Below are 16,796 nucleotides of genomic sequence, written 5' to 3' on the forward strand. Positions count from 1 at the left end.
CCTTTTAATCTGATTTTTAAGATCTTTTCAGGACCCACTGAACAGAGCTAGCAACAAACGTAAAACGAGAGTTTAAAAATCAAAATCACAAGGGACGCTTAGCCATGGCATACCATCCCTCCCACGGAAACACCGCCTCCTTTTAGCAGTAGACAGGAAAATTGCTCACTGTGTGAAGAATCTGCAACTAAAATTTCATCGTCTAGCCTGCAGCTGGGTCCAGCTAAGCAATCCACATTTGAGAAAACATCTCACTGTCTACATCCAGATTCCAGTGACGCAGGAATAAAGACTTGTTTTTCAGACCCAGAGCACAATAACTGACCTGAGGTTCCAGTGACAGCGCTGCTGTTGCTCTGGGGCCGGTCCAAGTCTATCAGCAGCTCATCAGAGTCATTCTCGCTACCATTTGCCTTCTCCTGCTCCTTCTCACTGAGGTCAAGAGCTACAATAGGCCCTCGAATTGCCTCCTTGGAGACGTAGCAGCACGCCAGGCCTACTTCTTGCTCTAACGCAGTACGAGTTAAGTAGCTGGAGTCAATTAGTCGAAGGTCACAGTACTTCAACGACCTAGGAAAGCCAACACAAATGAAAAAAGAAGTTTTGCTTTCTCTGACTTTGAAGAACACTCCCTATCTTTAATTGCTTACTAAATATTCATGAACAATTTTATTAGCCCATACATATAAAAAAAAAATTAAAATTTTCAGCACATAAGTTGTGCTCCTTGGTGCTTTGCACAGATACTTGCTGGCCCACACAGTAGAGTAACATGACTTTTCACAAACTGCACTTTCCAAACCTTTAAATGTTTCCTAACTAAAGTCTACAAAAATACACTTCTTTTGTGAAAAGACAGGTAGATGGTATCAACTTATCTAAACATGCTAGAGAGCAATCATACTGAAAGAGTAATAACAGCACCTGGGGAAAGTCTCTCCCAGAGGGTCTTTGCCAGTGAGAATAACAATGCAAGGTAGACCTTCCAGATCCTGATAGGTGCGAGGAATCCAGTCATCCTGCTCATTGCCCCTCCAAGCCTGTGAACAGAGAATATTCCAGTCACACCTAAATGACCTCTTATAAATCTTCAGCTGTTTCCTTTTTTCATCAGTTCCTGCTTTTGCTTTGTATCTAGGGCTTGCTTACTCAACGACCAGCAGGAAGGAGACCTTGGGTGCAGGCATGCATTTGTTTTCTGTTAGCCAACTGTTAGCCAAGCATTAAATGCAAAGAAAATGGGTGTATAGCATTATTCTGTGCTGGAAATATTCACCTGGTGTGGTATTAGTGTGGTCTGTCAGGGAAAAAAGCTAAAGTAAGACTTTAAAGTGGAGTATGAAAATGGGCCAATGAACCTTGTTTAATAATTTTATACAATGAAAGATTACGTGACAGAAACACGTTTCACCTTTCCCTGGACGTAATCCCCCCAAAACAACACTTTACCTACAGTCTATCAAGACCTGAGACCACAAAACTGCACCACTTTCCCTTAGCACTGGAAAGGTTGGCAGGATCAGTCCCATGTTCGTACACCCTTCAGTTCCCCTGGTTCAGCAGAGCTTACTGAAAAAATTTATTTCTCCCATTACCTAGCAGTATGTAATGACTTGGTAAAGCAACCTTGACAGCAGAGAGAGAATTTCTGGCTCAACAAGGTTAGTCCAGCTGTGTGCTCCCCTGCGTCCCCAATGACCAAAGTTTCTGTGAAAGTGCATGACTAGAAAGTGAAATAGGGGAAGAGAATTTTTCTTTTGATTTTCCCTGGTTTTCTTTTTGCTAGCATAAGGACCTAAAAAGAATGAGTACCTGAGGCTTTGAACTGTAAACTTGCATCCAGAAAATGTATTTTTTGACCATCTTTCTCAGGAAGGTCAGAGAGGTGCAACCCTCAGAGCTCCTCCCTTGTAAATGTCTCCCAAACAGTTTGATTCTTGTTACACTCAAAGTGTATACCATGACAGCATCCCTGGTCAGTGAAATAGTTATTTAAATTGTCTTCCTTCTCTTGTTTCATTCTGCAGCTCTGGCTCCCTTTCTGGCTGGACTGGCTGACCAGCAGGTTTGTCTGACAGAGAGGGGAACAATGTAGCCACTAGCACTGCAGAGACAGCTGCCCACCCTCCCTTGCCCTGATGTGGCACCTGCTAATGCCACCTGAGAGAGAGGCTAAGTTAAGTCACATTTTTCAGCTGGGTTCACTAACACCCATATAAAGTCTCCTTCCCTGCCTCTGAAAATGGTCACGATGAGGTCTCATCCTTCCTGCAACCAAAAGTATGTATTGGTGGGACCACATTTTGAGCCTCAGCACTCAGTAGCCTCATATTGCTCTCTCCCCATACACGCATCAAAAAAAGGGCTGGGATGCTTGTAGCGAAAGCTCTCCACTGGCTCTAGTCCTTCGGTTTCAGTACTCCACCTAATGTCAGAACAAATGCCCAGAAGCATGAAGACTAAATCAAAATTGTCTGCAATAACTTAGGCTGATGAATTTTATAACAGGAGTCAGTTCCCCAAACATATGCTTACACATGTCAGAAAATGTGTTATCCCAGGCACCAGATTAGCAGGTATGGTAGTGCAGCATCAGCCTCCTCACAGGTGACCTTTATTAATCTGAAATACTGCTGAGACACCCCGCCTAAAAAGACACTACAGGCTTGTATTTGGGCAACTGAATTCCTCTCCTCCCTTCATACGCATGGTTCAGATTTGAGGGCTTTTCTTCTAGTAAACTGCAAGAAAAGAAACAAATCCAGAATCCTACAGCTTTGTTTAGTCCAAAAGTGAATCTTATGTTTTGAAGAGAGGAATAAAAATAATTATTTAGAAGGTTTTTCTCTACCTCTCTACCTGGTAAAATGTCTCTATTCCAGACCAGTGTCTACATGGATATCCAACTGCAACTGCTCCACAGTCAAGGCCTCACAGGCTGCTTCAGCACTGTGTAAGGGCTGCAACTCATTATGGCAAAGCACTATTAAGAAGCCCTCACAGGACTCAATCCAGAACAACTTAAGGGTGGAATTAATGCCTATCCAAAAAACTCACCAGCACAGAGCTGTTATCTCACATGTCATTGTCTCATTTATGACTACTTTCTTCCCTCTCCTGCTGCAGATAAAGTTTGAGAAGGAGGAGTCATAGTTCTTTAAAGGACATTTTATCTGCTTTTGGCTGTAGGCAAGCTCTTTCAGACAGGCTCACAAGATTCATTGCTCTTCTCTGTGGTTTTGAATACACTGTATAACTCATAGTAGAAGCAGAAAATTAATCTCTTTTTGAGACTTAGAGCAAGAATCAGGACAGATAACTAGTATTACTTTCAGGCTGATACCTAAGGCAGGCAACCAGTCACCCCTTTGTTTAATGTAGTGAGGTCAATTCATGAAGTGGGTTTGGCTACTTGAACCATGCTCTTGTAAATCCATGCAAAACTTTGGGCTGGTGCAGATATGCTAGGCATATATGCATGTAGCCTCTTCAGGCTTTCAGCATGCAGGGGGGGTTGAGGAAAGAAATCTGTGACAAACGGCATACTTTACCAGTTATCAGAAGGGCAGAAGTTGGATGAACAGAGCAGACAACAGACACACTAGACAGACAGATAAGTTGGTGGAAATAATTAGTTTGCCTACAGAGATCTGAGCTCTGCTTTTAGAGATGAACCCTATCCAATGCATGCTGTTACTCAACTTTAAGAAGAGAAATAACAGCTGGTGCTTGACTTCATGGACCAGTAACAATTCGGGTTTGTTCAAAGTCTCTCTTTTATGTTTGAAGTACAGAAATACATTCACAGTGACAGATACAGAACGCCTGCCCCTTCCCTATAGAATAATTAAGCTATAAACACGTGGGAATAAACACAAAACAACTTCAACAGCCAGATGACTACAGTGGGCACACAAACAAACATTCAGTTTGTGCTAACCTTGAGCCGCGTCACGAAGTGTTTGGCGACAGTGAGCTCTGAGGCAGGATTCCCGAGGAGGATCTCGAAGCGATATTGCAGCCCCAGCTTGTCCCTTACTTCCTGTAACCTCTCTTTGGCCAGCATGGCCAGCTGCACCGACGGCACCCGAATGACGAGCATGTGGCCGCAGCCGTTCTTATCTTTTCCCGGAGATGTGATAAGGTCATCCATTATGCTGAGTGTTTCAGGTGTGCTGTGATCCCTTAGAGAGGCCATGGTGGTGAGGGCCATCAGAGCTTGGGAATACTGCTGAATGAGCAGGTAGCAGCGGATCACCATGCTGTGCAGCCGGGGGTACCTTGGGGAAGACACAGTCGTGCATTAGCACATGCAAAACCACACTACTGTCTGAAAATCGGCCAGAACAGAGGACTGCATAGGAAAGAAGTGCCTATTCTTTCCAGTAGTGGTCAAAGAACAAAGTCTTCCATTTTCATAGACAAAAATTTTGAACAAAAATTCTCTGTATCTGGCCCAAGTAAAAGGAAATATAAACTCCTGTTACCCTCATCTAGTCCAGAATTTGAGATTTAAAGGTCTTTGATTTGATGTAGATAAGAACACCTCAGATCCGATTTATTCCAAGAGCACATGTCCATAATTGCTTTGCTTTCCACAAGCTTTTTCTTCTACAAACCTGAGAACCATCATGGCTTCAAGTGATTTGGAGGAGAAGTACTTCAGGATTTCACATCTCTCAACCTCTCACCAGAAAGCTGGACATACCAATAGGAACTACTGGCTCTGAGCCAAACCTGAACTTTCATTTTGCCTTTTAACTTACATAGTCAACATCTTCGCTTCCATTACAGCTACATACAATGACAACAAATATGAAGTAAAATTTTGAGAGAAATAAAATTAAAATCTACAGAAGCAAAATAAACCACTCAATTTCTAAATATTTCCCATGAGCTCACTCGCCACCATAATACAGAAAAACACTACACTAATATGCCTTGAGTCTTATGCCGCATTAGTGGCATAACTAAAATAACTAGAGGTTCCAAATTTCTCTGGCCTCTTTCTTGAGTAATTTAATAGACAATATGATATCCATTTAAAGAAAGTTTTGTGTTTGTGTTTAGCCAGTATATACAGTAGTTTGTTCTGGATGCCATAAGCCAGTCATTAAACCAGTACGTTTTTAAAACACTTTTTACTCTTCTTGCCATAAAAATATCCACTGCACTTCTGCTACTCAAACAAATGGAGCCTTTCTTATATACAAAAATGTCTGTAATATTTTCAGCTTGTAAGCTTGAATAGCTCATCTGCCCAGACAGAATAGTGCAGTTTCTTGAAAACAGAGCCTAAATTGATAAACTGTGACACAAAAACATATCCTGGCTCCAAGGTAGATTCACCTGGCTCCAAGGTAGAGAGGTTCACCTGCCATCAATCTCTACTGTTACCCTAATCTCATACGATTATTTACACATACATAAATCCTCTTTCATCCTTTTTCCCACCCACACTTAAACAGAAAGAGTGATAGTGACCACTATCTCTTCCACTGGATTTGACCAGAAAGAATAGGAGAAACATAAGGAACTGGCCTAATTACTATTGCCTATTTGTAGATAATAACAAACATTAAGTATTAATGATGTACTTAAATATTAATGTTGCTAATTTAACACATTTAATATTGAATTCTACTTGAGAAATACAGATACATTTGCAACTATTATATTGACCTAATTAAAACAGAAAACACAGTACTGAACACAGAACAATCCTGTTCTAGGAAATATGAAAACACAAGACCTATTATTGAAGTGCTATAAGGGATCTGTCCTGCTGATATGCACAGCAGATTAACTCCACATTGCTGGAAATGACAGTATTCCCTTCATTCCTGAAATGGGCACATTTAATTGTATCTTGGACATGTGCCATGAAAGCAGCTTTTTCAGGCAGGTGCAGGGTATGAATAGGCCCTGAGATGCAGGAACCAAAACCATGAACAACTATTGAAATAACAAAAATGATGTTTTTGAAACAATGTCCCTCACCACCAACAAGAGAGACACCAGAAATGGTGAGGTCGGAAACCCCTGGTACCTTCTGAGCTCAGCGAGGGCTGAGCCAAAAGAAGAGAAGCACAGCTGAGCCCAGACTGCTGCTGAATAGGCCCGGTCTCTTCTAAAAACAAATGCAGGATATCCACTCCCTTCTTCAACTGCACTAAATTTGTTACAAAAATAAAATTGCACATTCTTCATGTTTTCCGAGATCAACATCAAATATCATCATGTCTTCACCTCCTGTAATGGGGCTCATAAAAATATATCTTTAAGAACCCAACTGGGCAGAATCCCAAGCTTCCATGTTATTATTTACCTTTCTAAAAGCGTGTTGACCATTTTTTCAAAGGTTTCATCACATCTCAAAAGGGGACTTGTGACTCCCCACTGGAGGGATTTGCTGTATTCATTCAAACCAAAGTATAGCTTTTCTTCACTTGCTGCATCATCCTGTTTCATACACAAACAGCAAAAATATAAGGTATTCTGGAACAAATTTTTATTTCTTGTGTCATTAAAAAAAAAAAAAAAAAAAAAAAAAAAAAAAAAAAAAAAAAAAAAAAAAAGTGGAAAGCACTTTCCAAACCAAAAAATCCTTTCTTTTTATCCATTCTCCCTAAGTGATGCTATTTATTCGTTTGAACAAATAGAATAAAATGTAAATTGTTTTTTACTTAACTTACTGTTTGCCTACAGCTAGGAAAAACAGGTGTAGTCCTTGAAAATTGTTCAGTATATCTCCTACGTGTTACTGCATGGGGTTTCTAGAATACTGCTAATTATTTTCTGACTCCCTGTCTCTGTCTTTATATCTACTGACAACTCATTTCAATTTAGAGTAGAACCTGAAAAGAGAAGGGTAATTAATTCCCAAGGTTGTTCTTGATTGTCAGAGTCTACATGCTTTTCTAATGGAAACAACAAATTAATTTTTTTTGTTTTTGTTGGAATGTAAGTCTGCAGAGAGCTATCAGAAAGGCAGAATATTTGTATTTCAAATTTCATGAGCCTTTGATGGAAGCACATCATGTTCTCCAGTGCACTTATAACAGCAGTAATCTCTAGGAATGTAATTAATCACCTACAGTCTCCCCCTTTTTGTGGGTTATTTTTTTAATCAGAAGACTGAAAGTTGTTAATGTTTTTACTTTTGGAAAACAAAAAATTGTCTAGATCATTTTACAGAAGGTCACCACATGGTTTATATTAACAACCAACCAAAAAGCAAACTCAGAATATTCATTCACTCTGTCATTTTACATTAACTATTTTTTACAGCTTCTACTTTAAGACACTTTGCAGAAACCAATGGTCCACTCAGCACAGTAAAGTCAAATCTGATATAAATACACCAAATAATTAAAAGGAGAAAATGCTACTTTTTAAAGTTTATCCAATACATCCTCAAAATCAGCTGGCTGAAATGATGAAAAAAGTTGATAGTGCAGAATATCCAACAGGATTTTTCCTCTGCACAATGACAGCACCTAATACACCAATACTTGTTAACCTAGCGCACAACTTTTAATTAGGACTGGGAAAGTAATTAACAGACTTGACAGGCTATGTGACAAATATTTGACTTACAGTTAAAAGTCAGACTGCTTGAAAAGGGAAAGCCAGCTCTGGACCTTTATGGCATATCTACATAGTTTTGTCTGACCAGAACATAGAAAGTGGTTTCTCATCTTGCATGGCTGGATAAAGAAAACTGTGTAATTCCTGTTCCTAAATATCAGGTGCTGCCTCTATCCATCAGTATCTCAAGGCTGTCCATCTGGAATCTGAGAGAAGAAACTCCAGCAGAGAAAGATCTCCCTCCTAACACACTTGTTCTCTAGATTCTGTTAGGTGTGAATTCCACATTAAAATTCACAGTTAAAATTAACAGTAACACACTTACCACAGTGTCAGATTGTATCCAATGTACCTCATTGCTAGAGCTGATCCTGGACTGCTGCGTTTGCAGGGCATAAGGGAAAGAGCTGACCTGAAGAACAAGGAGGTTGAATGCTTCAAGCACCTCCCTGCAATTAATAACTCTATCAGCCAGACCATGATTAGGCTCACCATGTGACAGGGAACTTGAAATGGCACTGCAGAAATAAGAATGCAAAGAATTGCCTTACTGACATCCTGAAATTCAACGGATTACTCTCTTCCTACAGAAAAATCTCTAAATAACCATGACTCAGAGAACCATAGCACAAAAAAATCTCTTTGGAAAGGTAAAAGACATCAAAAAATGTTTAATTGTTCTCTGTGGGTAAACTCAGGAAAACAAGGGAAAAAACCAAACACCTAAATAAAGGATCAAAATCTGTTGACAGTTGAGAAAGTAGATTAGTGTGACAATTTAAAAAAGCATCACACAGAGGAAACCAAAAATAAGCCCAAACTGATTAAATCCCTCTCATTAAGAAACACTGTTTCATGAGATGTGGCAATAGGATATAGTAGCAATTTTATGAAACCCAGAGGCTTTTCCAGTCTGAAATAATAAAATTCTACAAGGCTAGGGAGCCTGAAAATCTACTGATGTTCTGAGCTCCTGGAATTGCTTTTAATTCCATTCAATATTCAATATTCATTGAATATTCAGAAATCCATTCAATATTCAGAAACTCAAAATTCAAAGTATAGCAAAGACAGTAAAAAAAAAAAAAAAAAAAAAAAAAAAAAAAAAAAAAAAAAAAAAAAAAAAAAAAAAGTAATGGGGAAGACCAGGTAGAAATAATATTGGTTTTGTCTATTTTCAGCTGTCCTTCAAGAAGAGTATTTTGCTTATTATAGAACCATAGAATGGTTTGGGTTGGAAGGGACCTTAAAGCCCAGCCCCTCTGCCGTGGGCTGGGACACCTTTCCCTCTTTTTGATATTGAAATGAATCCCACTGCCTTATTTATCACATTTAAACCACATTATTCTCCTTAGTTTATGCATGGAACAAGAACAGAATAATCAGCTTTACTTACTTCTTTTTTCTTTCAAGATGAAGTTGTGATTTGGTGTGAAGAAATGTTTTTGCAGGTGTGTACATGTTGTGTTTAGACCTAAAGCCAAATTCAATACAGCTGGTTTTTTTAAATCCTTTTCTTACAGAAGCTATGGCATCTTTCTTAAGATGCAGACTTAAAAGTCTGTAAGCTTTCTCATGTCACAAAGAACACTATTGTCAGGGTTAAAAACATGAATTAAAGCACGACCAGGTTGTGAACATCAGAGGCATTTGGGTTTGAGTACAGGAAAAGAAGAGGAACAGGAAAACAAGACAAGAAGAACAAATAAATTTGCAAAATCCAGCATTTTCCTGTTGATTTCAGCACCATAGCACATAAATCTAAAAAGAGTCCTGTTAGGCATCCAATAATTGTAGCTAGTCTCACCTACCTTCTGCTGAATCAGAATTAGGTAAGATATATCATGGATAACCAAGAGAGATTCTTTCCAGTTATAAGGCACAAAATACCTTAAAAATGCCTAGAGAAAGCAACAGGCGTCTAAGATGGTAACAAAAAACCTAATGGACAAGTGCTGGGAGATGGATGATTTTCCTTCAGCAGATTGAAGCAGCTACCTTGTTAAATCCACGTGGGCATTGTCATGAACCAGCACAAAGAGCGTGTAGGGGTTCTGCTTCACTCGCCTCATGAAAACTTCAAATTTAGTTTGAATCTCATTGTCCAGCCGAACCACATATTTCTCAGCTCTCTGATAGGCCGTTCCATTGTCTTCTAGGCCCAAGTCCACAAGCACACCTGCCAAAAAGAAGAATACAACAAAGTCCTTTACCTTTGAGTGCATCCAAAAATGAAGCGTCAATGGGAAGTTGCCACTTGTACACCAAACCAATGATAGGCCCCAGTAAGAAGATGGTTATCTAAATGCAATTTCTCTCACAATGGAGGCCAAAATCTACTCCTTGGAGTCTGGATTTCCTCCAAAAAGTGCCTGAAGACCTTTCAAAAATTTCTCACATTATCAAAAAATGGGGGGAAAAAATCAAGCCTCCACAAATATTTCCAAACCGGCACTCAGTTGGCTGTGCTCCATGATCCTAGGCCAAGCTTGCCTACATTAAGCTAATGTATTAATATTGTTTGAGTCAGAAAAAGTTATCTCGACCTTTCCTTTGCAAATATCATTAATTTATATAAAACTGATTCTCCATCATATATCATATCATACTTTTCATGCTCTGATTCAATGTTTGTGTCAATACAACTAGTCTTTGTAAAGATATATTGTTGTCATATTCATAAATTAGGCATGGTGCAACGTATTCGACTTTGAATGTCATTTGAATTAAAGAAGTACGAATAAACTACTCTGAAATATGGGTCAATTAGATCTTTTCCAGGGTCTTCATGATTTCGTAAAACTTTTTTTAAAAAAAGTAAAACAAAACACAAACTATGAGGACAAAAAATCTATTGGAGCAACTTACTTTTCCCCTTGTGTTGAGGGTTAAGTTTTCCTGCAGAATTTTTTCCCCCCCCATAAGTTGCTAGGAGACTAAATACTGATAGTTAAAGGGTGCTCAACCTGGAAAAAGGAAGTTGATTACTTAGTTTTGGGGGAGGGAAAAGGCTCCCAAGAGCTGAGGGTGGGGGGACTCATCTGCTCTCGGTTTTCCAAGGAGGACTGTCAGGCGACTGGTAGCTGCGTGGAGTCCACGGTTAAGAGAGAAGTCTGGTCCTGGGAATTCTATCATCTGTTGGAGCGCCCAGGAATTCAGAGTTTCTTCGCTGCCCTGCTGGATTTTGGGTCAGCCCGGGTCCAGCCGCTGCAGGTTCCCCAGCAGTCCTCACTTCGCCTGCCAGGACACCCCCTGCCTGCGGAGGACAATCCACCGCTTCCAGCCATCAGCACCGGAGCTTCCACCGTTTGCCCCTCAGGGTTCTTAGTTCTATTTTACTATTATTATAATTGCTGTTGTTGTTTTTGTCTGTCCTGTTATATTTACTAGTAAAGGACTGTTATTCCTTTCCCCATAGCTCTGACTGAAAAGTTTTTTTAATCTTCCAAATTATAATAACACGGAAGGAAGGATTTGAATTCCTCATTCCTAGAGAGGCCTGCCTCTCCCTAGCAGACACCTGTCTTTTCAAACCAAGACACCTTGTACCAATAATGATGTAATAATATCACGTACTGGGGTTAATCAGGCTGTTTCCCCTCCCCTCCCTTTTACCTGATTGTCGAATCCGTTGAAGGGTCTGCTGCACCAGCACTTCTGAACGGGGCACGATAACGATGAAGTCCACCTTGCTGAAGTGGCCCAGATCCAGGCTCTGATTGCCACTGTCCGCTATAGCACAAACCTGGGACAAGAGCTTTCTGGCAACTGTGAGCTGTGGCTGGTAAATTTGGAAGGTATCAACATCCAAATCTAGAGTGTGTTTGTTTGAAAAAGAAAACAAAACACAACAAGAAACATGTTTACTTTCCCACCCCCCCAGCAAAACATGACCCTCCAAACGGCCTACCCTCTATTACCAGGAAAAAAAAAAAATCACTCACCAGAATAAATCTCAACAATCTGGAGAGTTTGGTCCATATCACAAATGCCAACTTTCTCTCTTTGATCAAAATGTGGCAATATATCAGACAACTTCAAGTACAGCACTGCCCCTTTTTTAAAATGCCCTAAGTGTTTTAAGGATTTCTGACAGCGCGACCTAAAGAAACCTCAATGCCAACCCTGTGAAATGCATTCTGTTAAATGAACCAACACTTACATAATATACATGCACATACATACATACATATATATATATATAAAAAGATGTGCATGCTCCATATAATAAAAAGCGGAGAGAGAGAGGGGTACAAAGCTCTAATGTTCTCCTGAAACTCAGATTTATTTGGATATACTAAATGTCAATATCACACTAAATGCAGAGAACTGACTGACCAGAGCATCCATGTCTCCTCAAAATAAAAAGCAGGTTCCATTTCAATATTTCCATTAGGTAAATTCCATGTCCAACAATCCATACTTCATTAACCACTGAGTATTTTCAACTTGCAGATTGCCAGATTAAATCCTATAATGGTATTACAGTTTTTGTTTATGCCACTTTTTCTACTGTGTTGGTTTTACACAGGGATGTGTTTTGTTGTGTGCGTGTGCACGTGTGCTTATCTCCTGTTCAAATATGCCTTAGTGTCCATTTCAGGAGATCTGCTATGGAAGTAATGTCTCTCTCACTGCCTAGGTGACTTACTTCTTTATTTTTTTCATTCAGGCAGTTTCTCAATAGATTCAACCACTGTACAGCCATTTGTTAATGACAAAACGAACTCAGAACAATTGTTTGAAAAAACGTGAAGGTTTAAAAAAAAAAATGCAGTAAGAAGAAAAAAAAAAAAAAACCAACAAAAAACCCCAAACCCACCAGAATCTGAAGATTGTTCTCCCTTTTAATTAATCCTTTTAAGAAGCTCAAGACTTGTACTTCTGAAGGTGCCAGAACAAAGTATCTGTCAGCCCTTCTAGTTGGATCTCCTGATCCATGTGGAGACAATAAACCATTTTGCTTTCACTCAGATTTAACACCAAATAGATTAATTTAATTTAAGTAATATGAAGCAAGACCATAACTTTCTCTCACAGAAAAAAGCTTTACTAGAGGTTGAATTTACTTTGGTACTAGACCTGAAAGAATCTCAATGTTCACAACAGCTCAGTGTATCTTATGCCATTATTGTGAAATGAAAGGGAAAGTTTATCTTTAGGACTCTGAATAGCTAAATAGTTCTGAAAAGTAGCAATTTTGGACAGGAAATCCTAGCTTATCTTTTGCACTTAAGCATCTTATCACATTATGCTGAATAAGACATAGCTCAGATCGACAAATTACAGTCACACTTGCCTAGCGCTTTCAGTCCAAGATCTTAAAACACATTCCCTAAAAGTTTAAGCCTCAAAACAAAAGTCTCTAATGCATATTACCAGGCACAGACACCTGAGGAGATCAGGAGAACACAATTCCCCTCTGCCTTAAACTCAAGATTACATTCCTTTTCTCCTTGCAAAAAGATGAGATGAATCCACTCTGCCAGTGTTACAAAGAAACATCTTCGCTACTCTGCCTGATGCTTAACAGAAAATAACATGTTTTACCTTAGAGAATATAAAAACATCAGGGGAAAAAAATTGCTGAAGGTTATTACAGAGATTTTCTGTCTGAGCAACTGTTGTATTGCTACATTTAGCTGGCAGTATTAGTATTTTAAGGTTGGCACACTGACTGCAAATGTGCCCTCAGATTCTCCTGAGGAGTATGCATTTTGACATTTAACAAGCTACTCACTTATTTAATAACTTGCACGTAAAAAAAATTACCTGGTTCTTGTGTAGAAACCATGGCAATTGCCTCCTGAGATGACACACACTCGCTAACATCTCCATTAAAAGGAATAATGACACTTTCCCCCCGTTGCTGTAGCATCTTCTCCAGCAGCTTGTCCAAATCATCACCTAGATCAAAATTAGCAACACCAAATTATCTGGAAACCATTTCAGAGAAACAACATTGAACATAACATACACCCATGTTCTCACATAGCTCATGTCAAATCTGCACTTGGACAAGGGACCGGGGATACAGGGAAGAAAGGGAGGGAAAATATTTTTCTCTTTTATCTATTGATTTATCAATTGGATTAATTAAAAAAAAAAAAAAAAAACCAACCAAAGAAAAAAAAACACAAACAAAAAACCCCCAAACAAACAAACAAAAAACCCCACCCAAACACACACACACACAAAAACAACCAAAAAAAAACCCCCCAAAACAAAAAACAACACCCACTCACCCCCCCACCCCCTCCCCCCCCCCAAAGAAAAAAAAGCCCAACAACAAAAAAACCCCCACAATTGTCTAACTTCAGGTTTGTGGCTTTACAGCTACTGGTGACATCTGATGATTACAAAGAAACACACAATATAAAACAACCTCTGAAACCTTGCTAAAAGCACAAACTAGAAAACACTTGTGCACTTAAGAGTGTATTACATGCCCTGCCATTACATTCAACAGCTGAGACTGTTAAAAATGTTCTGCCCAAGGGTTATGAGCTGCCACCACACAGGTGAAAGGAGACAAGCACTCTTTTACACACAAGGAGGAGAGAAGAACAGAATGCCTCTCAATTTGAGAGAGAAGAGCTGAATCCATGTGCATTTTAACTGATGAACAGGAGACACACCAAGACTGTCATGGCTAGAACTTCTGTTTCTTAGAATCACTCACCTAAAGACGTATTTTTGAAATGTGATGCCAGGAAACTAACTTTCCCTGTGATGAGCTCATAACTGATCTCTTTTAAAAATTCACTGGTGGTAAGCATGCTCTCTGCAAGTGCTCGAGATTGATACTGACCTGCAGAAGAGAGGGGGAAAGAGTGAGAGCAAACCTCAATACAGTTCACTGTCAACACAACCTTTTTATCCTAGAAGCCTGGTGCACTCTGATCTTCAATCATGGATCTCCACTGCCTTTATCCAGTAGTCTGGGAGAGCAGTCTCAAGTGTACTTCACTAGTGACTGCAGAATTAGTCAATATGACTAAGTTTAGCAGGTTCTTTGCTACTGCACATCGTTTTGCATGCTTGTATGACAAATGATATTCAAAATAAGTATTTGTACCTTAGACGAAATGGAGGATTCTGGATAAATGTGAAAAAAGCAATTATCCCTAGTGTGTGGGGAAAAAAGGTAAAAAAATAAAAAATTGGCATTACTGATTTCTCTGCCTACAAAGGAAAGATGACTAGTCAAAGTTCATTTACATCCAGACACACTCATTCACACAGAAACAGCACAGCCAGTCATCAGTGCAGAATACAAAGGATAAAAATAAGGATAAAAAAAGAATAAAAAAGATGAAAAGCACATTCTCTTTTAAGCAGTCTGCATAAGACTCTGCTATGTAAAATATCGCAGTAGTCACATGAAACAAAGACAAACCAACTATTTTGTCACTGGGTCACTTCAAGATATTTCTAAGGCAATTACACAACAATAAAGTCTCAGGCCTCTCAAGAAGTAGTAATGACTAGCATAAAGATATTTTTCAATATCCTCATGAACCTCAGTACTCCAAGTCTTGCTGAAGAGACAGTAAACTGTGACATTGCAGTGCAACAATACAAAGGAGAATAAAAAGAACAAAAGGGATTTAAAAACCGGATCAATAACTCAAGACAATTTATTTGGCATTGCCGTTTGAAGCAATCTGCAAATATACTCACCTAGAACCACTACACAGAATTCATTTCCTCTAATCTTTGACGCACAAATGGCAACTACATAATCTGGTAGCTTTTGCTGATGTTTCATTTCATTGAGAGACCTCAAGGTCTCCGAGATGCCCTCTGCCAGGGAATTCTGGGTGACAACCACATGCACGAGATCCCGAGACACACTAGCGATTAACCTGGCAAGCCAAGGGAGTTGACCTGGTGACACAGAGATACACTGTGCACTCATTTGCAAGGATCTCTCTCTCAGAGTAAACTCCTGCATAGCTTTCAACATGATCTGCTCAAATTCTTCCCTCAGGGGTATCTGGTCAGGACCTAAAATGAAAACAAACAAACAGAAGAACAGCATCTTATATAAAAATGTTATTGAACCAGGAAAAATTACATGTCTGTCTTGGTCTGACAAGCTCCTTCACCACATTTTTTAATATGTAAAACACCAGCTACTCAGTGGATATCTACCCACATGGCTTATTCTTGGTTTTTATGTTTCAGAAGCCTTTCTGTTCCACCACTGCCTTTTTTCTTTTTATTTTTCTCCTCCAAACAATGAGGTATTCCACCTCACTCCTAGCTTCAGCAAGGGGTGGGATGAACAAGGGAGTGGGAAAATATGTGCCTTTTGCCTAGAAGAGAAGGATTAAGCATGCAGCCATATGTTTTTGCAGCAGAAAACCCAAATGCTTATCCTTGTAATCTAATCACAGCCATGCCTCCTGACAAAGCCTGGTAAATGCTCTTTGATTTTTCTCATCATGCATGCTAATCAACTAAGCATGGATGCAAATAAAGATGTTTAACCTCTTCCTTAGCTAAATTAAATTAATTTAGCAAATCTGCAAGCATCTAACATAAAGAAAAATATGCAGCTTTAAATCTACATTCCCTAGACTCTGTCAAGTTGAACTGGAAAAGAGAAAAATAAGCGATCCTATCTTGGCATCAGTCCTCCAAATGAACTTCAGTTAACATTCTGTTCACTTAGCTTTGTCTCATTGTCAAAGACATTCAGGAATAGTTAAAAATATTCATGAACACAGAGTAAAAAGTAACCATAGCTTATATTGCCAAGATCTCTTATCAGTGCCAAAGGAGGCAGCTTCACACTTCAGCAGCTTGCTTTCCTATGACAAAATGGAGGGGGCTTAAATATCAGAGATATGTGAAATACTGGCTTTGGTTTTATGTTTTCATTCAGGCCAGGAAACAGAAAGGTTGTGTGAGAAACAGGGTGTGGGTAAATAACCCACAGCACAGAATCTGTAAAAACTGCCACCTGTTGTCATTTTTGCCTTTTTGGGAAGTAACATATGGAAAGTGCTACCACCCAATTACCCTAGGATGGTAAGACAACTATAAACTTGTAAGTGCAAGGCTGTTTTCAGTTTTGTTGCAAACTGAAAAGTTCTGATGAGTGCATGGACATAATTCTCTCTTTTAGAATTCTCTTTTGAAAATGTATTTTCTTCATCCTTCTAATAAAGCATCACACATTCTAGATCCTTGAAGAC

The 16,796-nt window shown here is 39.2% G+C and overlaps 1 protein-coding gene across 11 annotated transcripts in view; it reads right to left on the bottom strand.

Annotated features, from left to right (window-relative positions):
• Positions 1 to 16,796, bottom strand: part of GREB1L (GREB1 like retinoic acid receptor coactivator) — a 133,165-nt gene that overhangs the window by 18,076 nt on the left and 98,293 nt on the right. For all 11 annotated transcript variants that reach the window (XM_058422502.1, XM_040077793.2, XM_040077803.2 and 8 more), the window contains 10 exons: positions 15,274 to 15,600; positions 14,273 to 14,401; positions 13,363 to 13,497; positions 11,206 to 11,403; positions 9,589 to 9,769; positions 7,916 to 8,108; positions 6,329 to 6,462; positions 3,941 to 4,280; positions 925 to 1,040; positions 326 to 570 (listed from right to left, as the gene is read on the bottom strand). In XM_058422502.1, the coding sequence (XP_058278485.1) occupies positions 326 to 570; positions 925 to 1,040; positions 3,941 to 4,280; positions 6,329 to 6,462; positions 7,916 to 8,108; positions 9,589 to 9,769; positions 11,206 to 11,403; positions 13,363 to 13,497; positions 14,273 to 14,401; positions 15,274 to 15,600 (1,998 nt within the window). The remainder of the gene's footprint in view (positions 1 to 325; positions 571 to 924; positions 1,041 to 3,940; positions 4,281 to 6,328; positions 6,463 to 7,915; positions 8,109 to 9,588; positions 9,770 to 11,205; positions 11,404 to 13,362; positions 13,498 to 14,272; positions 14,402 to 15,273; positions 15,601 to 16,796) is intronic.

The sequence above is a fragment of the Hirundo rustica genome, chromosome 1, assembly GCF_015227805.2.
Source record: "Hirundo rustica isolate bHirRus1 chromosome 1, bHirRus1.pri.v3, whole genome shotgun sequence".
Taxonomy (NCBI): Eukaryota; Metazoa; Chordata; class Aves; order Passeriformes; family Hirundinidae; genus Hirundo; species Hirundo rustica.